The sequence below is a fragment of the Bacillus rossius genome, chromosome 1, assembly GCF_032445375.1.
Source record: "Bacillus rossius redtenbacheri isolate Brsri chromosome 1, Brsri_v3, whole genome shotgun sequence".
Lineage (NCBI taxonomy): Eukaryota > Metazoa > Arthropoda > Insecta > Phasmatodea > Bacillidae > Bacillus > Bacillus rossius.
Window position 1 is genome coordinate 151,112,650 of NC_086330.1, and position 27,655 is coordinate 151,140,304.

Genomic DNA, 27,655 nt, shown 5'->3' on the forward strand with positions numbered 1-27,655 from the left:
GTACAGAAAGCGGTGCACATTCAATTAACTTCCCTAGTCGGCCTCTAACAGTTTGAAAAACGGTAATTTCTCAAAGTAGGTGCTTTTCTGGAAAATATTTTTAGATAAAATAAATTTTGAAACTTTTTTTTGTCCCAAACAAACACCGTTAAGTATTTTTTTAATGTCACTAACCGAACATAACAAACTGTTAACACTAATTTATAGAATTTTAAGTGTAGCTAACCTAATTGATTAAAACTATACATTAGGCCTACCGCTAAACTTCTTGAAACATCACAATGCCGTTTCACAAAATCATTTAATAGAATGAGAGGAACTGAAATGCAACAGCAAATCTCAGAATTTTATTTATATTTATATATATATATATATATATATATATATATATAAAGGATTTACCCTACACTGTTAAATATAATCACTTTAATTCAACGAAGAACGTAGGTTACAAATTATCCAGGGATCTTCTTTAATTTACGGATACCATCGTAAATTAACTGTTAATTATTTCACTTACACTGAGCACGAATCTACAAGAATAATATTGGTATCTCACTTAATAATTCAAAAACTTGTTAAGTCATCAGCAAGAAAGCCCTTCTTCCTTGCACTTGCCTGTTCGCCCCGCTTAGAGCGGAGCACGGAACTAGGAAGTTGGAGTACGGCGTAGTTTTTAACGAAGATTCAGTTATTCAGGAATTACGATTAACTCCTCGTTCATTTCAGGTAATTTCTCCTTCAGAAAGTCCGCAAATTTACTGTGTGTACAAACTTACCGCAGGAATTCTCGGGACGTGTTACAAGCCGGGGGCGGGTGTAAGCACTATTTCGAGCACATAAAGCTATTTCTGGTTCATACCGAATGTCGAGAACGGACAAAAAAAAGATGAAAAAAGATGAATGCACAAATACACAGAAAACAAGACAAAACAGCCTACTGTGTTGTCGCAGAATGTTTGTTAATTATCAGTTGGGTTCGCCTGTTCGTAACTGTCTTGAGAAGGTTGTTGTTTCTCTGTTCTTGTTGCAACTGCCTCGTTGTTGTCAATACACTGTGTTCGTTCCTGCTGCGATATTTTGGTGACTAAATTTCTTCCACTGAACTATCTGTATGTACTCTCTGGACATGTTGCACTTCGACATCAGGTGATTCTGCCTTGTTTTCTGTGTGTTTTGTGTAAGTATTCATCGTTTATTTTATACGTTCTCGAGGTTTCTCTGGGACGTAACATTGTAAACCAACAATGGCGTTATGTCCACAAAAAAAATTTCCCCATTACGAGAATCATTCAAAGACCAGATAATATATATATTTTTTTTCAGATTATATATTTTCAATGGCTCTACGATATACTCCGTATAACTCGATATTTTTGTTTTATATGTTTGAACGTAATCCTCCGAGATGAGAGTGGGCTCCCGGACTTGAGTGGAACCCGCGACCCTCGCCTCGTGGGCACCTGCTCGGGGACCCTGCAAGTCCCTGCCTAGCAACTGTGCACATCTCGAGTATTCACTCACACCTTTATAATTCATTATTAGTTTTTTATATTTAACCAAACTATATTTTTTGGGGTTTTTATGGAGCAATAATATTAAGCCCTAAATCATAAAATAAATGTATAGTTATAATATAATATAATATAAAAATATATATAATAAACTTGATTTATTTCATAGCTATGAAGTAAGATGTCCACTGGAATGTAGGTACACTTTGACCATTACATTCAGGGTTTGATAAACTCCATGTATCATTGAGATATATATAAATTGTCCACTTCAGTGGACTAATATGTAGTCTGAAAGTGTTAAAAGGATTCTTGTACGTGGTGGTTCAGAGGTTATCTAAATAAAATCATGAAACGCTGTGGACTATTAATTATGTGTATGATACGATGGCTATACGTTTTCGTACACAGATGCAAAACATTTAAACCTAAAGGAAACATGAAAAATATTCCCTCCCCCACAAGCATGAATTTCTATAGGTATTAAGGTAAGTTATCATAAGTAACACTTTATATGGTTTTTTTGCGCACAAATTCAGCGTAGATTTTTGTTTGTAAAAATTACATACTAAACAAGGTTGTTATTTACTATGGATTTAAAAAAGCCTTTTTAAAAATCACTTCCGAGTCTTGAATCACTGCCATTTTACTGCGGATTCTATCGTAGCTGCCGAATAGCTACGAGTTGTTTTTGTCTGGAATACAGTATGGCTGCAAACACGTAGTCAGCAAGCGGACAACGTTGAAAGCGTATTGTTAAGCAGTGGATCACACACAAGCTCATGTTTGCGAGATAATATTTTACTCACATAACGTTTCTCTAAAAAAAAAATCTTTGGAACCAAAACAATTTCAACAAAAAAAAGTGTAATGATATTAGTAAAATACGCCAGATTGCTTTGGGAGACTACAATATTTTCTTGACCCGGCGAAATATCAATTTCACATATTCTACAGTAATGCATCACGCAATGTATCCTACCTATTTGTAGATTTATAAGATAATATTTTGGCCAATTTTTTTACTAATTTATTACCAACACTACAATTAATTTTCCAGAATATAAATATTTTTTAATAAAACTTAATTTTATTCAATGAAAATTTATATCGATTTTCCTTCCTTCTCTCTCTCTTTATCTCTCTCCATGTATCCATCGTTGTTGTCAAGGATCATCAGTTTTCAATTGCAAAGCTGTAAAATGTGCCCAACGTAAAAAAACAAACTATCCGTTAATTACTGCCATCAATCGAAGTAGCTAGCATGGTGCGAGGAAAGCTATTAACGGGACAGAACACGCTGAAACATAAACCGTAATTTAAAGCGTCGAGGCCCCATCCTTGCCTTACGTCATCCGTCGCCAACACGTGACACGACTATGGCGGCGAGTGCCTTGCTTTCAGAAAATTTCTTCATTTTACATCTTCTATGGTAGAATACTTCCGAAATTCGCGTTATTCACGTAATTAGGGCGGTGTCACTTCGTTACTGGCTGCTGTCACATCTTAGGCGTGACTGGGTCACTTTTTTTCTCCAAAATTTTGTTATTGATTTTTCTTACTTCAGGGTGAGTCAATCTGTGATTCATAATCAAGATGTTATTTAAATGTCATACCGTTTGCAGATTAGACTGATGCTAAATAATAAATCGGATTCGGTGGGTTTATAGTTGTGGGCTTTTTTAAATTAATACTATCCATTGGTTATTATACTTTATGGCAAGGATCTAGGTATACAAATATTCTACGTCTCTTAAAGATGAAAAAAAAATTGTAAATTTTAATGCATAGTCTAAAGAGTTTTCTATATTACGCTCGTTAGTTTTTTTTCCTCTCAATGGTTTTACTTTCAACGACATCAGGATTACTGTGAGAATAAAAGGTCATGTGGCATCTGACGAGTCATAAAAATTAATAATGGAAATACGAGGTCAGGATGACCGTGCCGGTATTAGAACCCGTGCCATTTTTCACAGGGAAAAAAAATTAATTCGTTTCTACAAATAACTGATAAAACAATTTGAGGACTTTTTCAGAATATTTAATAAACATTATTCTAAGTTTTCTTGTCAAAAGTTAATTTTTAATTTTTTTAAACCAAAACAAAACGAGAAAATAAGTTTAGTAAAAATTTTAAGCCCAAAAAACCTTTTTCGCAGATAATTTCCACACGATTTAAGTAGACAGTCTACAACTATTTAAATTTAAAGTAAAGACTATGAACTGAATAAAGGGCAACAAACAAAATATTTAGTCAGCAAAAGGCTGCTTAAAATAAAAGTTTAGTGACTTCAGCAACATTGCTGCTTTTTTAGAGACTTTCTAGTGAATTTTCGTGACCCATCCTTCAGTTTCTTTACTTTTTCGTGACTTTCATTTCTCTCGTGATCTGTATACTCAGTATAAGAACGTAAAAAAGCAGTGGCATCTATTGATGAGCAGATTCCTGACATTAAAACAGTCATAATTTAATTTAGTTTGTAAGATGTTGCAGATGTTTCAGTCTCTCGAATCCCGTGGTAATAGTCTGGTCACGCTGCAGTTGACAACTTCATGGCTGGTTCACTTGGCTGCCGATGTCTTCAAGAACCTCGCCGTCACGTCGTGCATCGCGGCGAGGGTCGTGGGTTCGAGTCCACCACGTGGCATGATGCAAGTCTATGAGCAGGCAATTAACTGATCGATGCTCGAACTGCTGAAAGAATGATAAAACGAAAGAAAATATTTTAACGTTCACTAGCTTTGAAAAAAAAAATCCACAACCCTACACTGTATTCTTTTTGTAAATGGAACAGAAATAATCATGTAAAATTACAGTCATTTGTGTACAATTATACATGAAAACAACTGTATCACTACAAATCAATGTTCGCAGTGATATTTGGTTTGTATTCTTGTCCGGGCATTTATGCTTCGTGTTGTCTCAGTACCTCAAATAGTTTAAGTTATTTGTAAACAGTTTCTTGAATAGCTTTCCAGTATTAACTGTGCACATTAATAAGCATAATAAAAATAATGGTTAATTATTGATATTTGATTCTCTTTTCTGTGGTTAAAAAATTTTTCTTTAATGAAACATTAATTATATGTAAAATTATGTGTCAATTTTCCTAAGATATTCTTAGTATTATCTTTAAAATCGTATTATAGGCTAAATATGCTAAAATAATTAAAGCCATGTGTTGTAAAAAGTTATAATATCTTTCTTGTTGTTATACAAACTAATTCTTGGCAAATGGTTTTCAAAGGAATCTTTTATAAAAATAAAGAAAATATTTTTCTGTGTAGAGTAAGTAATTTTGGCTATTTTTTAATGAAATTCTTAAGTTTTAGAAGTTTCACAACTTAAATTAAATTCTATTTACTGTTGTTGATAGCAACCCTGTGTGTTTCGGACATCACTTATTCAAACTAATATTTCTACTTTTTAAACATTAATGAGGTTAATAGCGATCTAAATTTTAAATTACATTTGAAAATGTGTTACGTAACTAACAGCAATCAATTTACTGAGTAAAATACTTTTCTTCTCTACCCATGTGACAGTTATACCAATATCTCCCACTGCCATAAAGATGTCATGAATAGGCTATAGTCGTGCAAACTGTGGAAATATTGCGTCTTGGAGGTTAGGTCCTCGAAATATTCTCTAAGGACACAAACATAAATAACAATAGATTCCGTAAAAAGAACATTTCGAATCCGTTTCCACATCGGCCTCGCATTAGTCTCGAATCTTTGCACCGTACAGAGATAAAAAACCTTCTTAGTTTTAGTTTGCTGCGAGGTTATAGGCTTTACAGGGCCGCGAGAAGAATTTCATAAGTGTGGCTTTCATAAAAGGACAATAAAATGCTTTTAGAAATATCTGAGGGTTTTTTTTTGATTTGCGTTCTCTCCGGGGCCAGGTTCTCGGACCAGAGGGACACATTAACCGAGCCTCACGGCCGCCTAATGGACCTTATCTGGGCGCCGCGGCCCGCTCCGTCGCCAGGGGAGTCCAACACGCGAGCAGCGACGCCCGCGACCTTGTGGACTGTCCACCATGTCGCCACGGATCCTCGCGCTGGACTCACAACAGCGCGCTGGAAGCGATGTCCAAGTACGAGCGCTATTCCTGAAGCAAGCTCCGTCTGGTCAAATGAAAAAAAGTAAACTCGCGAGAAAAAAAAGATTTTACTGGCAGTTTTATCTTACCACGTATCTACATCACATTTTCACATAACCGCCATTCAGTTCCAAACACTTTTCGCAATGCTCTACCAGTTTATTTAACTCCTCTGCAGAGAAGTTCGCCGCCTGCGAATGGAACGGACGCCTCGGCCATATGCACCATGGACTTGGAATACGAAATACGCGTGGTACTGGTGTTTAGTATAAACATCTCCGAAAAACATTTTGCAATGTCCGTCAAAATGATGGCTAACTTTTGAGGGGGAGGGGGGCGATGAAAAGGGCGTCATTTAATTTATTTAATGTGACTTGGGTCAACAATAAAAGCAGATATTACAAAATTACGATTGTCAACTGGTTCAATTTCCAGGCGGCGCACTTCTCAAAGGGGCTAAAGAAACTGGTGCAGCTTTGCGAAAAATGCTTAGTAATGAATGGCGATTATGTAAAAATGTAAAGTAGGTCTGTAGTAAGAGAAAACTTTCAATAAAAACTTCTTCTATTTTTAATGGCCAAACGACCTTGATTTTAGTGTAACTTGGATATTCAAAAAGCTTTCATAAGTAAACTATAAGTAAGATCAAACAAACTTTAAGTATTGTTTTATTTTATGTAAACAGTTTTTGATTTGTTGTTGAATCATATGGGGAGCTATTTGCTGAATCAAGCTCAATGTATTTATATTTATGAAGTTTAATTTACGAAAAGCCATCGTATTTTCCTAACCAATCACAGTCAATTCATCCTGACATCAGTGTGACATAAATGGCGAAAACGACAGACGTCCCGATTAGAAAAAAAAAAAATTCTATCTCCATCGCGTCGCGGGCTCTGAAAAGAGCGTCAGAATTTGGTTTTCGAGAGACGATCAAAGTGTTGCATTAGTAATAGTATTATTATTCGTGTATTTTAAAGGTTTTAATGAAGTCTTTAAAATATGTTCACGCACGGTGATGTTTTCAAACGAAAATAAATTTTCAACTAAACTCTTTTTTTTTTTAACATGACGAAAAAAAAACTGCAAGTTTTGATGCCTAATTGTATATTTGTTGCGTATGTAATGGCAAAAAAAGATGTTTATTAAATTGTTTATATTTGTTTGTCAGGCGGATGAAAACACAATGTTCACTTTACCACGATATTTTGCTGTCGCAATGCGTCCTTCGCTTCGGGCCGTCGTGTTGTGATGACGCACAGACATGAAAGACTGTAGTATATCAAAAGATTTCTTTGGAAACCAGTTGCCAAGATATAGTTTGTAATACTACAAGGAAGATATTATAATTTTGTACAACACACGGCTGTATATGAAATACGTCTTTCCGAGGTAATACTGAGTAATTATTACGAAAATTGGCGTATAACTTTATATTTTAATTGATGTTTTATTCTGGCATATTAAAAAAAAACAAGGAAAGGTAATCGAAAAAGTATTCAATAATTTTACTTTGTTTTGTTTTATTATGCTTATTAAAGTGTGCCGTTAATATTGGAAAGCTGTTCAGAGAACGGTTTACAAATAACTATAACTATTGGAGGTACTGGGACAACACAAAGCATAAATGATAGTGTAAGAATCCGAACTCAATATTACCGCGTTTGTAGTGATAAGTTTGTTTTCGTGTAAATGTGTACATGTCTGTAATTTAATATGAATATTTGTGTTCCATTTACAAAAAAAAATTAAATCGTAGAATTATATCCGTGCCGCGGTGCCAGCGCCGAGAACACGTCATTGCTTCAGGCGACAAGTGCCTTCCCTTCACGTACACCACCATACATATGTCACAGAATATATGGTGGCCAGCTGGCTGGACGCACGAGCTCTGAAGGTGCGAGGACGCTAAGGGCCACACTGGCTCCAGAAACACATGTATCTTCGCCTCTACGCGCAAGGCACCGAACTGGCGTGCAGTCTGCGCCGCGGTAACATACCTGTATGGGATTGTAAGGAGTTGCCATGTAGTTTTTTAGGCTGGAATTTCAAATATAAAGTCTCCCTGCACGTCCTTATACCTCTCATAATTAGAGGCACGGAAATTTCGCGTATTCGTCTGTCCAAGGAGTAGAATTAAAAGTCATAGGTGTGTTCAACCCAATTTTGCTTTCTCATTGGTTGATTTCTTAGCGAGAAAATTTTTATCCTAGTTAATTACCACAACCTGACTCGCTTACTTCTCTCCTAGCTGAGCATCGTTGGCTCACGGTCGTAGAGAGACGTGTCCATATAACTGCGGTTCAATCATGAACACAGTGCAAGAGTTTGAAGGTTAGCATTCTAACTTGAGACTAAATGAACACACGAAATTTCCGTATCTCTACTTATAATACTGTGTTCAGAATTTTTCATACTTAAAAAAGTCTGTAAAAGACCCGTTTCAGCCTCTTCGACTATCAAAAAAATACATGACCATGAAACGAAACTTCTATGCCCAACATGTAATCTTTTTCAAACGCTAGTCATAATCAGACACTTAAATAAATTTGAAGCAGTTTGTAAATGACGCGTCGACACACAGAGCTCTGGCGACTCAGCCAGGCGGCTTTCTTGACCAAACTGTCAATCATAGACACTTCATTAAGGTTCTCACACACCGGAGCGGTGGCGGGCGCGGTAGCGGTGGCGGTAGCGATATTTGCACACGAGTCTCTGTATTGCGCATAAATGGACCGGCCGGACCTAGTAGAGGAAACATTACTTCTTGCAGCTGTAATCGAAGATGAGCAGCAACCGTACCATCTATTCCTAGCGTTTTGCCGATTTCATTGCAAACCACATCTTTTCTTCTGACATTCTTGTACTCAGGATCTGACATATCACATTAAACATAATGTTTGCCTTCACTGCTTCGATAAGTTTTTCTGTTGCACTTGTCATTGTGTGAATTCTCTCCACTACACTAATTTTGTACTTAAAACACTAGGCGGCCTGCGGGCTAACGCAACCTGCTGCGTTCTGGCCGCCACCGCGGGGTGAACGCAGCACAGGCCGCGTCCGCGCTCGTGTGTTCGCGGCTGGTCTGAACATGTCCGTTTCATTTCATACGTCGCGTTTTACCGCCACCACTCCGGTGTGTGAGAACCTTTACAGTTGTATGTTTATCAGGCTGTGCGTCTCAGTCTAGGCCTAATGTAACAAATTTTATATTCAAGACTCACATACGAATATTGTTTTCTCATAAGTATCGATTAACCTGTTGCGATTCAAATTCGACATTTTATCAAAGAAACCTATCACTGAAAGAATGACGACATGTCTCTTTGATAAAAATGGCGTATCTGCATCACAAGACGTGAACTGTATTTATAAAATGGCAATCTCGGCCACCAAAGTGTGCCTATAAATTTATATCTGCATGTAGTCATAAATCTGTAAACCGGTTGAATTGAATTTATATTTCCATTACGTCAGTGCATATATAGGTAAGCCAGATAACTAAAATCATGCAAGCAAAATTCAAATGTGAAAAAAAAAATTGTGAAATCACAGGATGGAAATATTTAAAAGCCGTCGCCTTAATTAAGCTAATATGAAAACGCACATTGCTGCTAGAATAATATAGTAGGTGCATATACACGATGTCCCATAGATGATAGGCCAAACCACGGTTCTGAGTTTAAAACTCAAAATCCCAAAAGTCTCGTAATATTCGAGATGCATGGATTTTTTCAAAGTTTTTAACTCTTCTCACAATATTATTAGATACTGCGATTAAAAGTTTTGCTACGCAATAATAAATAACCCTACCATTGAAAACATTACATGGGGAGGGCAGACTTATGCGGCAACAATTTTCAATCGGTTCCCGTTTACTATTCCACTGTAAAAAAATAGTTTGCTAACTTAGCAAGTCATTTGCTTTAATAAGCCAACCTTTATAATATCATGCTAAGTTAGCATTGTAACTTTTTTACAGTTTGAATAGTAAAATCTATCCGATTAGTTATTTATTCCAAGTAATTATTTCTCCCTAAAAGTATACCGTGTTTTATTTTATTTTAATTAATATTAGGGTTAATTACAATGACGTGGCAAAAATATTAGGTCTCAGTATCTAATAATTTGGAGCAGGGTTGGGATCTAAAGGCTTCTGAAAACGCCTCTAATTCGAACACTACACATTTTGGATTTGGTTTTCTTTTATTCTGCATTCTGAATCGTTATTTACTGGGATACCAACTGTTATCGGCTTGAATTTGAGTTTATACCTATAGTGTTTATTCTTGAGATACTGCAGTAATACAACGTAACAGTAGCATATACGGATAATTTCGCCGCAAATATCACCGCTGCTGAAGGAATGACGACTTATTTTGACACTAAACCACGCGCGCAACGAGTTCTGCCACTTTCGCTCCGATTACGCTAATTTATTCTTTGCGTGTTGCGCCACACTATAGATGTTAACGAAACCTGTTCCCTTATACCGTGTAGCGATGCATTAGTGCGATTAAATTTAAATTACGCAAAACAATGCATTGTTCTGGGAAATATACAGGCCTGCTAATAATTTGAAAATTACACAAATCTATCCACTTCCAAGATCAATGCATTTAAACGAGCTGTTAAGAATAATTATTTTTAAGTAGAAGGGGTAATTAGCTTTCAAAGGTTTTATCCGCAAAAATCACGAAAAATAATTGTGTGAATTAATATGACGTTATGTTAGTTTGATGTCCAAAGATTTTCGTCGCTGGTCACTGATGCAAAATTTAGAGTGACGCGCTACACCTAACCAGTATTCATCAAAGGTTGTAGCATAGGCGCAAATATCCATCATGGGCGAAGCCAGGATTTGCGGAAGAAGGGAGGGGGAGGGGGTTCATGGAGTGCAGCCATGGGAGAGTCGGCGGGTTCTCCTGACAAGATATTTATTAATGAGATAATGCTTTAAAACACATTTTTAGGCTATCTGAAGAACGTTAAGTGCTTTTTCAAAACCTGAAATTCTTAAATAGATAGTGACACTTATGAAATTTACACTGTATTTTTTTTACAAATGGATCAGAAATATTTATGTAAAATTACAGATATTTGTAAACTTGTATATTTACTTGCAAACAACTGTATCACTACAAAATAATGTTCGCAGTAATGCTGTGCTATCCCAGTACCTCCAACAGTATTTGTAAACCGTTTCCTGAATAGCTATCTAGTATTAACTGCGCACATTAGTAAGCAAGGCAAAACCAAATAAAGTCAAATTGTTGAATATTCGATTATCTTTACCAATGTTTTAAAAATTATGCTCGAATGAAACATCAATTAAAATATAAAATTATGCGCTTATTTTCGTAAGAAATACTTAGCATTATTTCGGGGACCGTATTTCATATAGGGCCTATGCAAATATAGCCTTAGCCATGCGTTAAAAAAAATTACAATATCTTTATTGTAGTAATACAAACTTTTTCTTGGCAACTGTTTTACAAAGGAATATTTTGTATAAGTACAGAAAATATTTTTTTCTGTGTAGATACTTTAAAATAACGACCACTGCTTATGATTATGTTCTAATGCATGTTTAAAGAGAAGTCTGCTCTTTAATGTTGCACATTCAATGGTCATAAATTGAACCTTACATTGATCATATTTTAAGGTGGTTAATGAGTTGATTTGGAGGAGGACTACCGCCCCCTATTTTATCCCAGACTGCGCCCTGGTATAACACACAAATATCAAAGTATTTTTTTGATAAGTGTTAAAGTTTTGTCAGTTGGTATAAACCACTATAAGGATATATTTCAAAAGTAGAAAAAAATTAGCGAATTACACTGAAAAATTATTTTGTGGTTGCATTATGTTATCAGTATAATTCCTGACAAATATCTTGTTTACAGTAATAATTGTATGGTCTTAAAACCCTTTATAAGTAAAAGAAATGAGCCACTGCGAGGGCATTACAAAACACTGAGTTGTCACCATTAAATCACTGATAGGGTACATATTGACATAATATTGTGTGATGGTTACATTGAACATTAATAAACCTTTTAATACACACTAATAAAACATACATGTTTTCAGACAAAAAAAACGAAACGATTCATATAAGTTTAAAATATATATGTTTATGCACATTTTTGTGCAGTATGGATTAAGAGAACCAAATTGAATAAATAACTGTATTTTTTTTGTGTGTGTTTAAAGTCAATGCTGGTGGCTACTGCGTGGTATTATTTCAGGAAAATCATTTATTTTATTTAACCATTTAATATCATAAACATTCTGAGGATTTTAAAAGGCCAGTTAAAATTTTTTTCCTAAAAGTAATTAAACCATACTTCATAGCAGTTAGTTGTTAGTATTGACTTAAAACCTATAAAAAAAAATTCAATTTTATATTGTACTTCATTCTCCATATCAAAAATGCATAAAATGTAAAAAAAAACTTTTCCGACTAATTATGCAAATTTATGCGATATGATTGTTTAACCGCGCGGACATAAATTTAACATAATCACCTGTAAAGGGACCTACACCCTTAATCACTGCCACACCTTGCTCCATGGCGTAACTCACTTGCACGCAAAGGCGACTGGGCCCTTGATGTGCGAGCCGGTGTCGCCCTTAGAGTTTTCTGGCTTTCCGTACTAGTAGCTAATAATGACTCTCGGTAAGAGTAGCTAACCGTTATTTATATATTTGCTTACTTATTTTACTGTGGGCCAAATTCGGCTCTTAGCTGTCATACAGTTAAAATGTACAAAATAGTTGCACTACATCAAGAAAATACTTAGGTATTAAATACTAGGTTAGTTTAACACTAATAACACACTATTATTTATGTGAAGATTGCTATTAAATTAGTTTTATTAACAGGTCGATTAATCCACAAGCAGCTTGTAAAATAATTGAATCAGTATGGTTAATAAGGTGAAATTATATTCTTCAGAATGATATTCCGCACTGTACCATTTATTATTCAAGCGAACATTGCCATTAAATTAGTTTTTATTAGCATTTAGATTAATACACAAGCACCATGTGAAACAACAAATCGAACAAGTTAAAAAAATAAAAATAAAATACATTAAGTTAAAACATTACAAACCAGAAATTTATCATTAGCTTTAATCAAATTGGCTTGGCATTATGACAGAATTGTTGACCTCAACACTATATTTATTTGTATCTGTATGACCAAATAAACGCATACGGCTGATTTAAACAAAATGTTTGCTGTAGGAAAGATTAAACTGGTTTTGTCAACTCAGCTGTGCTTATTTTTTTAAAGTAAAAAATCAAATTTGTTAACTTATACATAAAATAAGTTGGCCAACCTAACCTTTTTTACTTCAAGTAAACAATTATTTTTCTATATACAAATAAATATTTGCACAAAAATGAAATAATGCATTTTTAGGGAAAAAATATGAACGCTCGTTAGTCATCAATAAGGTAGTTTTGCGTCAGTGACTTGATGTAAGCTTTTGGACATACGCCATTGCTAAGCACATGTATGTCTGTAGAAGAAAACTACAAAAAACCATAAGACAAAAAACACAAATTAAGCAAAAATTGCTGTTGTCAACAGGATATATACACCACATAATATTCCATGACAGGAATATGGCCAACAAACAAAGAAAAACAAAGAAAAATGGACTAAGAGAACGAAAAAAAAACAACCACAAATGATGAATTGAACACCCCCAAAAAATTCAGCACAACAGTTGAAATGAGACAAAAACACAACAAAACGAAAATACGAAACAAACACAATAGTCTTCCAAAACTGAAACAAGCCAGCACAACAGTCGAAACGAGACAAAAACACAACAAAAACGAAAAGACGAAACAAACACAAAAGTTTTTCAAAACTGAAACAAATCTTTCGAAGATAATATTTGCGTCAGTGGTTTCTTCCTTGTAATTGGTGGCCGTCTGCAAGAGAAGCCACTGACTTCTTTGACGAAGCCAATCAGAACGCGACACTGAATGCCTATGATTCGTGTAACAACAGTTAAAATGTACTTGAAAGAAACTCGACCAAACATGAAACGCAGACGATGCTACATGTTTTAACTCTCAGCTAGACTCGAAATTCTTTAGCCAATAATAATTTTTCATGGGATTTCATTTTGAAGGTGAATATTTCCCATAAATTAGTATTTATTGCCAATTTGATTAATTTACAAGTATCTTGTAAAAACAATAAATAGAATCACTTAAAGAAACAAAAAAATAATATCATTTTGTTAAACATTACAAAGCAGAAATTTAACACTGGCTTTAATTAAACTGTTTTGATAGTTTCCATGAACGATACACTAAGTACGCTACGGTTGCGTAATTGTTCACGTGTGGATGTGATGGCAACTACCCCCTGGTGAGGGCTGGATCCAACAACACGAGCTCCCTAGAGCCACAGGGAACGGGACACGCTATCTCAACGAGACTTGGAGGTGTTTGAGGAGGAGCTACCATGAGAGGCTGGGGCGACCCATCCCAGCATCATTGCCGTCCACTCCACACACCCTTAAGCATTCAACTAACCTGCGATCCCCGTCCCAAGAGCACCACAAGGCGCGACATCTCTGGGACTCAGGAGCCTGTGGCCTGGCCGCAGTGAGCACCGGAGCTGTGTCGCCGCCCTTCAACGGGGCGTGCTCTGAGCTATCAGGGCCACCAACTGCCAGCTGGTAGAGGGAGCCTCAGCCAGTGTCCAGGCACTCGCGGGCTTGTAGGGTCTGCTGGCCCGTGAGCCAGCAGGCGACTGCCTCGGTCCCGCAGGGCTGTCCTCGGATACTCCACCCATCACGCCATTGGTTCTTCACGGTGAGCCAAGGCCTGAGGGCCCGGCAGTGCTGACTCCCCGCTGTTGCCTGCAGAGAGCGCCACCTCTCAGATAGGTAGCCTACCTCTGTCCAACATCTGAGGATGTCGAGGGACGAGGACTCCCCGGCAGTGTTCACTTAGTAACAACCTTGGTACCACGAGGAGGTAGCGAGGTGCCTGGGTGCGTAGAGGCTATGTACTCCCTAATGGAGTCTGCTCGGATGCTAGAGCTGGCAGCTCATGAGGCAGGCGCCTTCTCCCGCAGGAGTCAGCAACCCCCCAGCCGCGAAGGACGCGAGTGCAGCACTTGTCAGCTCTCAAGCGTGGTTGTCGATGTTGCCTGCAGACGCGGCGGGCGCAGCCTCGGCCATGGGCGTGTCCGAGGACGGCGGCGGGAAAGGGGCGGCGGCGGAGGACGTGGTGGTGGGGGCGGGCGACACGCCGCCCCCAGGCGCCGGGGGCGGAGGCGCCGGCAGCGAGGGAGAGGCGGACGAGTTCGCGCCCAAGCGCAAGCAGCGCCGCTACCGCACCACCTTCACCAGCTTCCAGCTGGAGGAGCTGGAGAAGGCCTTCTCCAGGACGCACTACCCCGACGTGTTCACCAGGTACCAGCTCCTGGCTCTTCACAGTAGATCATTATGCTTAGGGCCATGCATGTTTCTGATCACTCATTAGTAGAGACCCGTAAAATTCGCGGATTCATTTCGTGTTATGCTAAAATTCAAATAAGTATACCTAAGTTTTGCTTCTGTCATTGGTTCACGGTTAATCTGGAGGACTGAGGGCCAATTAGAGACCCTCACTCATAGAAGTGTCGAATCACAGGCCACCCAGTCGAGACGACTCACAAGTCAGCAGACAATTAACAGTTGGCATTTGCCCGAGTGTGTAGAGGATATTGGAGTCTATCCTGGAGGTCATTGAACCCGCGAATTTTACGGGTCTCTACTCATTAGACTGCAATAAGACATGCCCGCGCTTGTAATTGGCGGCCGTCTGCAAGAGAAGCAAATTTGGCCGGGCCATTAAGGACGCGTTTGCCTCCGCACCGGACGGCTATGATTGGTGTGCTGACAGTAGTAGACATGTGCCTGTAATTAAACACAGCCCACCACGAAACGCAGACAATGCTACATAGTGCTAACCCATAGCTTGTCTGGAAAACCTTTTCTCGAAAAACACATTTGGCCCTAATTATGCTCCTACACTGCAATTTTTTTTTTTAAATGGAACTGAAATAATAATGTGAAATTACAGATATTTGTAAATTTGTACATTTCTATGAAAGCAACTTTATCGCTACAAAACATTTTTGTCGTAATACTTGGTTTGGATTCTTGTCCGGACATTCTGGCGTTGTGCTGTTCCTTTACCTACAACAGTTAAAGTTATTTGTAAACCGTTGCCTCATTAGCTTTCCAGATTAACTGCGCATATTAATAAGCATAATAAAATAAAACTCCATTAGTGTAAATATTTAGATTTTTCTGTGGTTTTTAATATATGCTTGTATAAAACATCAATCAACATTAAAAATAATGTGAAATTTTTGAAGCATGACAAGAAATAGTATATGATTTTTCCAAAAACGTATTTTAGGCATGCAAAAATTACCGTAGCAATGTGTTGTACAAATTTACTTTTTTGCCTTGTAGTATTACAAACTTTTTTTATGGCAATTGGTTTCCATAAGAAACTTTTGTAAAAGTAAAATTTTCTGTGTAGAAAATTCCCTTTTTGCTCTTTATTCTAAACAAAATCATAATATAAGTATTCATAGTAATTTAAAAATAGTCATTAAAGTTAGATAAGTTTTTAATTTTTTGTAACTTAAACGCCAATTTATATTTCAATCCCGGTATATACTTATGAATATGTAGTCGTGTCGCCTCTGCCGTGAAACTATTTATCTTTATATCACTTGCTAATAATATTTTCTAAAAATAAAAGCCTAGAAACCTGAGATTTTGAGTGTTTTGGAAACAGAATTTTCATTTATTTATGAATGATAGGCCTATCTTAAAAATGAAAAGGTTTACGTCAAAGGCTACGTACAAACGTTTAATTTAAAATGGTATAAAATACGATTTCATGCTCTTTAACTCACGATGGGGGTAGAAAATAAATTGGTATTTGAGGTTCTCAAAATAACCTAATATGATATATTGAAGTGATTAAACAAGTTATAGTTCCGCAACTATAGTCCTATTATCGATTTATTACCATAGGCAAAAATAAAAACTTAAAAGATAAAAAAAAAACAATACCTACGTTGCATTTGTCTTTCTGTAACATATATTTTCAATTGATATTTATTAAGTGCAATTTCATAGGTCGTGAAAATGTCGCGCAAAGGATGATAATAATGAAGACTTACGCGCCTTTTTCAACCATGATTTACACTAAGCAAATGTTTGTTGAAAATATTTGGGGTGTAACAACAAATACAAGGGGGTGGGGGGCAGCGGGTTAAATTAAAAAAAGCACTTATAAAATAAAATAAAGACGAAAAAGTAAAAATAAATGATCAACTTGGTGTGTGAGACCGAGCAGTAGCTTCTTAAATCATTTTCTGCTTTTCTTGATTTTAACTTAATTTATGAACACAGTGACCCACGACAGAGTGAGTCTGCGATGGATTGCCATTGTCTTCCGCGGTTTGGTGGTGGAAGTACAACACATCGACCAACTCTGGGACTGATAAGGGAATTTTCCACAGGTTAAAAATTCCCCAACGGAAATCGAACCCGGAATCTTGCCTTGGCTTGGCAGTCATCAGGAGCTCTTTTCATTCAGTCTACAGGATATCGGAATATTGAATCAGTATGTGTTCATATGTACTAAATTTACGAAAATATAGTGCTGTCTGTTCTTTCACGGAAAATCTACTAACTGTTAGAAAATTAAATCTTGCATTAACTAAATTTTAATAACTAGAAAGTGCGAATGACTATAAAATAGGGATGGGCCAAATAAATCCTCAAATACCATAAAATCCTTAGTATTCGAAGGATATGATATTCGAGGAAAAAGAGTCGAAGAAATAAATAAAGTAATTCAACACTGATAACATATGATGTTTACTAGGTCAATTTTTTATTATTGACTATCCTGATACTATTCCCAAAGATATTGAATTTTTAACATATAATTATATCAATATAATTTTAATAGTTATTGATTCTGTAAACTTAGTTCAATAAATAAAGCTTTAAAGGATTAAATGTTTCAACACCATAGTTAATGTTTTTTATTTCTTGACAATATTTTATTTTGGACCCTTGAAACCTAAATTCGGATTCGAGAACTGTATTCAAAGAACTTTTTGGGATTCGGATTCGAGAAATTACTACTGTAAACCTTTTCAAAATGTTTCAATTTCCCAGAATTCTTTTTTGTAATCTGATCCGGGAAACGTATCTCAGTTTGACAGTTCTCAAAAGTTGGTATTCCCAGTGGTACCCATTTACCAACTGTCACTTGCAGACGAACGTGTTGTTTGTTTAGGCTCGACACCGACAACTACGAACACTGTTCACAGTGCAACAGGGTAGAACGCTACGTAGAACCTCTGTACTAATTTCAAGACCTGTCTTATTTGAGCCAGGCTACTTTTGTATCACTATTTTTTTTTAGAAAAAAAGGTTAATTGCATATGTAAATATCATACTCATTATTCAAGAGCTAAAGTTTCTCTCGTAATTCGAAATCGTCCCAGGAAAATGCAAAGGAGGGGAGGATGGCAACCCCCCAAAGGTGAAAATTGGACTTTGAATAATTATCGCAGCCAGTATTGATTGTGGATTGTGCTTAGTTGTGGAGTGTGTCTTCTATGGCTAGAGAACGAAAAATTTTCACGGATTCATTTCGCGATAGGCTAACATCCAAACAAGTATACTTTCGTACCGCTAATGTGAGTGGCCCACATTTTGTCTGGGGAACTGTGAACCAATGGGAAACTCTAATATAAGAAAGAGCCGAATTACGGAAAATGTAATCGAGACGTCTCACGAGTCAGCAGCCAATTAACAAGTGTCATTTTCCCGAGTATGTGAAGGACTCTGGAGTCTATCCTGGAGGTATAACGAAACAACGAGTTTTTGCAAGGTAGATGAAAGTCAATTTATATGTTTAAGAATTTTCCCCCTTTTTTTCCGGTGTTGGTACCGCTGCCACTGTCAGTCGTCCTTGTTACAAGACCCGTTCGTATTCGGCACGACAGCGAGCCAATTACCACCGCCTTCGCCACAGCTGCTAATTGCTAATTAAATTAATAACTTGCAATCACCATCATCAACAACATTAAAAAACAACATTTTAAGTGCTCTCCGCTGTAAAAACAACCTCTTGCTAAAAACAATATTTTTTTTATTTTGACGAGGATCTGTTAGGGGACTACCGCTGGCAGAATTATGCACGATGTCCCATGAGGAAGTCTGAGGTTGGCAGAGCGTGGAAAACATCTCGGCCGCAAACGAAAATTAAAAATCAACCTCACGTAGGTCGGCCACCGTTCGCGGGGAAACGGAGCCTGTCTCAGCGTCCAGAGTCAACGACGCCTGACACGCCAGCGAGGATCTTGATAAACACGAAGCCTTTCCTGCTGCGTGGCTCGGAATGTCCTCCCTTCGTGCTGGGAGATGCTCCCGAGTTACCCACCAGGCCCGCTATACAGGTTGCATCTGAAAATACACGTCAGAACTGCGCTCTGTTAGGAACCTCAGCTCCGTATTTCATCGTAAAAGAGTGAACGTGAAAGTAGTAGAAAAATTTAATGTTTTGCTGCAGACTTATAAATGTTTAGACGCGTTTTGTTAAAACACCTGGATGGTTCTACTGAGATCATTTTAAAAATATAACTCTCAGTACCGATAACGTTTTAGATAAATATCCGTAATTTTAGGAAGGTCCTTGGGTAATTTGTTTTCAGAGTTCTTACTAATTTAAAAGTGAATATAATTTTATTTTGTTGGTACAATTACAGGTCACCAAGAGGAGATAGAAATGTTAATTAAAATACGAGAGATACGAAAATACTTCTGTTCAACGCATACTCAAATAACCCGCTGCAGTTCCGTCTAGCTGTCTGTTGCTCTGTACAGCAATGCCGTCTGGCACGGTACGATGGCGCATGCACAAGTGAACTGCAAGTGGTTAATGCACAACACCACATTACCGCGGGCACGTATTTTTTTCACGAAAAAAAAATTTGATCTCCCATTAGACTGCAATAAGGTGTTCTTGCGCTAGCGATTGTTCCCTTGTAATTGGCGGTCGTCTATTTGGCCGGGCCATTCAGGACGCATTTGTTTCCGCAGTGGATGGCTGTGATTGGTGTGCTGACAGTGGACATATACCTAGAATAAACCCAGCCAACAGCAAAACACAGACAATGCTACAAAGTTTTTGTACACAGCTTCGAAACTTTTTGCGAATACATTACTTAATACATACAGAGCTACAGCCAACGCTCGCATGCACTCTCTCTAGGTATAGGCCCTACGTATGGTTGTTGCGTACCGATATGGCATTCCACGTAACAAGGATCCAGTGAACACGAGATTTGGGCACGTCTCAATGCAGATCCCCTTACCGTGTCTTATTAATATATATACACTATATATAATTATAAGTTTATAACGGTTTGCCAAACTTTTCAAGCCCCATAAAATGCAAAAATTACAGTAGGCTAGGTTGTATTTCGGCTATAGGAACAGTGGACACACAAAGCACAGAGGTTACATTGATGCAAAGAGCAATCACGTGAGCTAGAATTTCCGCAAGTACCAAAGTACCGAACCAAATTTAATGCGCTACCACTCAGGGCGTAAATGGGAGGGGAGCGATCGCTCCCACGGCCTAAGTAACAGGTCCGCGCGCGAGGAAGGTACGGCGCTGCTGCCGGCACAGCGCTGGGAACAGCAATTTCACCCACCAGCGGCACCTCGCACGCAACATTAGCAGGAATGATTGATACTGACGGCGGCTAAGCACAGCCGCGTAATTTGATTGCGTGACGGGACTTGTTCTGCCGGTTGGCAGCCGTGGCGAGCAGGAACACAGCCAGCATGCGTGCAGGCTGTACCGGAAAGATTAACTCTCATTTGCACCCGAACGATTGTACCCATGGATCAAACACCAGATTAAAAGAATGCAAATTTAATAAGATATTTTCTGGAGCAATAAATGTTCACAGCTTTGCAAGTACACAGCATGTTCGGAAATCGCTGGGAATACATTTAATGGAGGACAGGGAATGCCAAAACAAGAGTTATTTTTTGCTAAGGAACTTATGACTAAATTTACAGGCTTGGTAAGTAGCGTTGCAAATTTGAATTGCGCGCGCATCTAGGCGTCACACGGCATATCGCATGTCTCACCGCGAACAGTTCTGGCGCATCGTGCGGAAGTTCGCCAGCCGCTGTTACGCGTCGACCGTCTCGTCAGGCGTCCACACAGATGTGGCTATCCACGTGACCCTACAGGACCAGTTCCTGAGGTGTTGGGTCCAGTGATAGAGCTGGCTACGCGAATGAACCCCCTTCCCAACTCGTCCAGGACTAGGGTTCAGAACCGGGAAATCCCGGTCCCGAAAGTAAAACAACCGAGAATTTAAAATCAATTCCCGGTTGTTTCGGTACTCTCGGGACTCGACATCGACATGGCTTGTTTACTGAATGGCACTTCAACTGTAAGTGTTCATTCATAACAGATTGAAAGTTTTAGTTAATTAAGCCCAAGCGGTGGACTATATTTTAATTTTGAATAACTGTGTTTTTTAAAATATATAGATAAGAAATTGTGATTTGTTGTTGCCAATACTCTTAAAATAACGATACATTTTTCTTTTAAGTTTGTTATGAAAAAAAGAATTTTTTTTAAAGTTAATAATACTGTGATTTTGCATGCGTTAAAAGATTATTTGTTTAAATGTTTTCTTTCCAAAGTTAAAGATTGATAGTAAGATTGAGAATAACGTTTGTAGATACCTTTTTGCAATAAAAAAATTGTAGCACAAATGTCTATCTTTTTTACTTTCGGTCACTAAATCTTGTTTAATTGTTCAAAACTCTTCAATCACATTTGTAATAAAAAAAAACTACCGATTACCGAAAGTACTGAGAAATCGATGTTCCGTTAAAGACTAGTAACGAAATTCCCGGTTCTGTAATTCGGTTCCGGTTCCTAATACCCTATCCGGGATAGCTGTGGCCGAGGAGCTACGCGACAGCCGTGTGAAGTGGCTGGGGGACCGGTCGTGCCTTTACGCGCGCTTACCTGTGCGTCGCTGTGTGTCGTCATGTTGTCCGCATCACCTGTCTAGTATCATCGTTGGGTTCCTTTGTCTGTCGCTGTTCTTGTTGCCACTGTCTCGTCGTGGTCAGCCCACTCTGTTCGCCTGTGCTGTGGTATTGTTCTAATTCCTTACACGGGGTTTTCTGTGCTGTCTACACATTTGTCATCGGCTGGTTTTGGCTATTTTTTTGGTATTTGTGTATTCTTTTTTCTTCGTCCAGTCTTCAGGTTTTCTCTATGGCAATTTCGTAGGTTAAAAATATAGTATCCGCCTCACTGCAAGAGTAATTCAAAGAACGTTAAAATATTTGTATTCTAAAATTTTTATGTAATTTAGTTTGTATAAATGAATCTCATTTAAATGCCAAATATTTTTGAAAACATATGATACAGCAAATTGTGTTTGAACCAACGTTTTTTAATTTGTACTATTTTCTATTTATTTTTAAGTACATACGTTTTAGGCTACCTGTCAGTGAGTTCACTCATTATACAAGATATAAGGCCATCACATTAGCATCTGGCAGCTGATCTCACTCAACTATAAATCCAAATAATAGAAAGAATTGGCACGTGTTACACGATACTGAAAAATAGAAAGAAAAAAAATACAATTCTCATGCCTCGCGCATATTTAGTTAAAACTCTTATACACCAATTCCTTTAAAAAAAAAAATTTTTGGATTTGAAATTCACAAAGACAATACATTTAAATTTTATTTTATTACAAGACTAAGTACGAAATACTTTTAGGCCATTTTCCTCCAAAATAAACAGGCACCCAATATCATTAAAACAGGCAAAATAGATATATTAAAATACTGATACAACATACCAAAAAAACTCTATAGCCATCCTAAATAGGCTTAATTATTGAATTGGAGTTATTTCTCCCAAACAGCAATTATAACTTGCCAAAAATGATTGTAATCTCTTAAAAATAATTGATGTTTGCGTTGAAAGCAACTGCAATTTCTTTAAAGCACGTTAATAGGTATATTTTTGTTAGAAAGGCGTTCAATCGTTGATGAAAAATAATAATAGTCCTTTTCAAAAGATAATGCATTTATTTTGAATAAAAATTTCAAAGAGCGTAGCGAAATTCAGATAATCTTTGTGACAAGAAGAAACTCTTGAGAAAATTATATGATTAATTTTTTTAGTGTTTATTTTTTTTTAAAAAAAAGCTGTTATTACTAAGAGTAAATTTAAGAGTGTAATACTGAATTACTGTTATTAATTTTACCTCAGTTAGTCAATAAGTGGTCTATTTACTAGCCTGAACTGAAAACATTTCTAAACGTTATCTTTCCGCGCCTACCCCCCCCCCCCCCTCGAACAGTTACACAATATCGCCTTGGGCTTCTGTTTACGGCGAGGCCATTACGACACCTCTAGTTGCTACAGGTCAAGCAAGCAACTCAGTTTCCTCTGTAAGCCACCTGTGTAGCGGGCGGTGCCCAGGTGCTATCGCCTCGGCGAGGCAACATGCGTGCCAGTCTCCCCCCCCCTCCCCAAAATACGAAGCAACTTCATTAAGCGAGCCAGTGAACCCAACCTGCTCCTTTGTACCTCCGCGGAGAGGAAACTGTTCTTGTGCGGCGCGACCCCGTGGTGGGATGAAATGAGGCGGAAACTTCGGGGCAGTATCGCCCGCTTGTGCGCATGACGTCAACACGGAGTAGTGGAGCTCTGCCCGTCTTACTCTCTAACTCCATCTCATAACACTAAAACTGCACGCAGCGCTACTTAATAGCTACTACAAAACAATTGTAACTTTGTGCAACACTTGACTATGGCGATTTTCGCTCATACGAAATACGTTATTCCAGATAATACTGAGTATTTCTTGCGGAAACAGGCGCACAATTTAATTGATGTTTCATTCGAGCATAAATATTTTTACCCCAAGAAAAAGATAATCGAATATTGAATAATTGGACTTCATTTTTTGTATCATGTTTAGGCCTATTATGTGTGCAGTTAATACTGGAAAACTATTCAGGGAACGGTTTATAAATAACTATTTGAGGTACTGGGAAGACACAAATAACAAATGCCTGCAAAAATCCGAAATCAGTATTACTGAGATCACTTTTTTTTTATAGTGGTACAGTTGTTTTCATATAAATGTACCAATTTTCGTAATTTTACACGAATATTCTGTTCCATTAAAAAATAATAATAATAATTTCAGTCTACCCATCTGGGTGAAAAGCGTCCATTCCCCCTTTGCCATTCGAGGCGAATTAGAGTGCATGCGACCAGAAACGAAAGTTCCTGTAACTCAGAGCATATTATTGCTGATGCCCCCACGCGCCTGTCATTTCACTTGGATCGGGGGTGTCTTGGGGAATTAATCTGGGCACATGGGCTAAGCTTACTACAAAGGGCGTGTATTTTTTGCGAAATAATCTGATAGCTCATTAGAACGCGATAAGGTATGTCGATATAGTGATTGCTTCCTTGTAATTGGTGGCCTTTCTGCAAGAGAAGCCATTGCCCTGTTTGGCGTTCAGGGCGAGTTTTCTTCCGCACTGGACGTTTGTGATTGGTGTGCTGTAATAAACCAGGTCAAACACGAAGCACAGACAATGCTCCAAAGTTTAAACGCACGGCTGGTCTGTGTATCTTCCCACCAAATGTGCATGGCGCTACTGTTATTTCGTTCTGGTGATCGGCCACCTATCAGTTACAGCAGCTAACACAGTTGTTTCGGAGAGCGTTGGAGGCTCGTGAGTGTTTAATCAGCCACAAAGTGCCGCAACTGCGCTTACCGAAGGCAGTTAGGCCACGATCAATGCACGAACTGTTAATTGGACCCTCGCCTTTCACGTCGAGCTTCGCATGCCGGGAACACTTCAGACTGGCGGAGAGAAGGGGTGATTCTGGTGTTAGCGAACGGGGAGGAGGGGAAGGAAAAATTAAACAAGCGAGCGTTACAAAACTTTTCTTGGCCGTCGGCGCTTATCTCGTGTTTTTGATCTCTCCGCCCCTCCCTCCCCCCTTGCCACTTCCGGAACCTAATCGATGACATTTAATTACCTACATTTAAACTCGAGTGCGCGCGCTGCCCCGCGAGTAGATTACATTAACTTAATTAACTTTCTGGCCTGCCCTCCCCCCTTCACATCTTCGTCTTCGCTGAAGCCTGTCCCTTCCTACCCCATCCTTACCATGATATTCTCGTAGGCTCACCACCGCTTGAAGGGGCTCTTATCTCATGCGCACATCAACTATTCACTATGGCCCTTCTTGCACCACGAGCAGGTCCAGGAAAGGTAATTTTCATTAAGCCCGTAAAACAGGCTGCGTTATCTGGTATTGGGATCCTACGTCTCAAGTGGGACACACAGCCTGGTGTTGCCACCATTGATTCACTACCAGTGGTTTGGCTGTTTTTAATATTATTTATTAATTACGATTTTGTATTTATATATTATGTATATAATTTTATATTATTAGAATATAATAGTCACTCCCTCGCCAGGGTCCAGTGTTGGATTGGGATAGTCCTACCGCCATCTTTGATTGTGATGTCACAGCGGTCATCTTGGATGTCACCGTTGCTTTTTTCGTTACAATCGCCATCAAGAATTTTGACATCATGGAGGTCATACTGGATGACGACTTTACCTTGAACTTAACCTTTGATTTTGACCTCAGGCACCATCTTAATTTTCGCCATCTTGGAATCGAGCGTCCTAATCCCTGAATGTTGTAATTTTCGTTAAAGCCGCCATATATAAAATCGTAACTACTATCCAAATTTAATGGGAAAACTTTTTTAAATAAAAGAAGAAATAAAAATTAATAAAAAGTAATTCCGATATTCTGAAATTTTCCCGCCGTCTTAAATATGTAATCTAAAATATGTCATTTTTATGCTAGAAATTCGGAAAATTATTAAGATTAATACAAAAATTTCATTAGTTAAATTTTGATAGTAAAATGTATAAAAAGGTACTGGTTTATAAAAGGGTTAGGTCATTCGATTAAATAGTGACAGATTTTTCCTCCACGGAAGCTACCAGCAGACTGACCTCCCAACACTAATGCTGAGGCAGATATTACAACGGCCAGTATGATGTCATAGAGGCCATGTTGTTTTCGTCTGCTGGAGGCCACCATCTTGGATATTTTCGTCTGCTAGAGTACACTGCTGACTTATTAGTTTAATATTCGCATGCTAGATAGAGTGCAGTATTATTTATTAACAGTCAACTGTTTTGATATCCGCCATTTTTTAGTTATTCTTGGTTGCCATTTTGAAAATTGTAATTTTTTAGCTAGAAATTCTGGGAAAATTCCCAAAATTATTAAAATAACCACCTATTAGCCTAATGTAAATATTGATTCTATAGATTTTCGTCCGTGGTTTGATACCAGGAAGAACTGAGTTAATTAATTTATTATAATTTTTTACGTTCTACGATCCCAGATACAATAACTAAAAAAAATAAATATCACATGAACTAGGACAGAGAAATTAGCACACATCAAGTGCCAATCACTCATGAAACTTTGTATTTTTTTTTTGCCTTGCATAGAAAAATTACTTCAAATACTTGAGAAGTAAAAGGTTTTCATCTACGACTAGTCAAGGTACCTCAATTCAATCATTTTAACCACAAAATTAAAAAGAAAATTTCACGAGGCTGGACAAAGTTGAGCGAAGCCCTTCTGTCGCTGCAGGCCGCACGCTGGGAGAGATTTGCAAGCTTGCAGAAGCGTCGGTTGACTGTCCAGCTGCTCGCTCGAGACACACGACGCACCGACCATCACGGCAATATGTAAAAACCTGGTATAAATCATGTAAAGTACATTTTGGAATGCTTCAAAGTACAAAAAATGGAACGAGAGTAGAAATAGAGCCTACCCAAAGTAACTTTGTGCCCCGAAAATGTTTGGAGTGCATATAACACAGTCGAACCCAGGCCCCATGCCACATAATAAGAAACATAAATCTTCATACAGGCCAAGAGTCTCCCAACAGAGGTATTTTTCATCGATACTCGGCGAGAATTTTAAACAGGTCATGTTCAATGTCAGGCATATAGACCAATAATCTCTGAATCACGAGGCCAATCATGACTTGACTACACTATTAATGAAAGACATTCAACAAAAAATGTCATGCAATGGACATGCAATGGTTACACTGGACATGCAATGGACGCACAATGCATTCACACACTGGACACATATTGGACATCTGGACACACACTGGACACTCACTGGATACAAACTTGACACAAACTGGACACACACTGGACAAACTAGGCACACACTGGACACACGCCAGACACATAACACACACTGGACACATTGGACATGCAATAGACATTCAGTGTCATGAAATGTACACACTGGAGTTGCAATGGACACAAAATGTACTCCCTGAACATTCAATGGACCCACTGGACACAATTAACATGCATTGTTCACACTGAACATGAATTGGGCACACACTTAACACACAATGGACACACACTGGACATGTAATACACACAATGGACACGCAATTGACACGCAATAAGCACACAAAACACACTATGGACATACAATGGACACAATGGACACACTGGACACACAACTTACAGTCAATGGACACACTGGACACACAGGACACACAGTCGAGAGAACTAGGTCTAAGTAAAAATCAGACTTAGAGAAATAAAAACAACAATTTTTTTTAATTCAAAATGATTTATTTTTCAAATTTGTATACAAGAAGGTAAATCAAGTCATTATTATAAGTAGTCTGCACTCTTTAGTTCACGGAGTAAGGCTTCCTTGTTGAGGTGCGAGAAGTTTACTCCACTAATCGATGCCATCAGTAGTCTCAGACGATTGAATAATATGTTAGGATCTTTACATGACGAATATT

The 27,655-nt window shown here is 38.0% G+C and overlaps 1 protein-coding gene across 1 annotated transcript in view; it reads left to right on the top strand.

The window, feature by feature from the left end:
• Positions 1-27,655, top strand: part of LOC134546289 (homeobox protein aristaless-like) — a 337,421-nt gene that overhangs the window by 265,975 nt on the left and 43,791 nt on the right. The window contains exon 3 of the mRNA XM_063389007.1: positions 14,816-15,074. Within this exon, the coding sequence (XP_063245077.1) occupies positions 14,816-15,074 (259 nt within the window). The remainder of the gene's footprint in view (positions 1-14,815; positions 15,075-27,655) is intronic.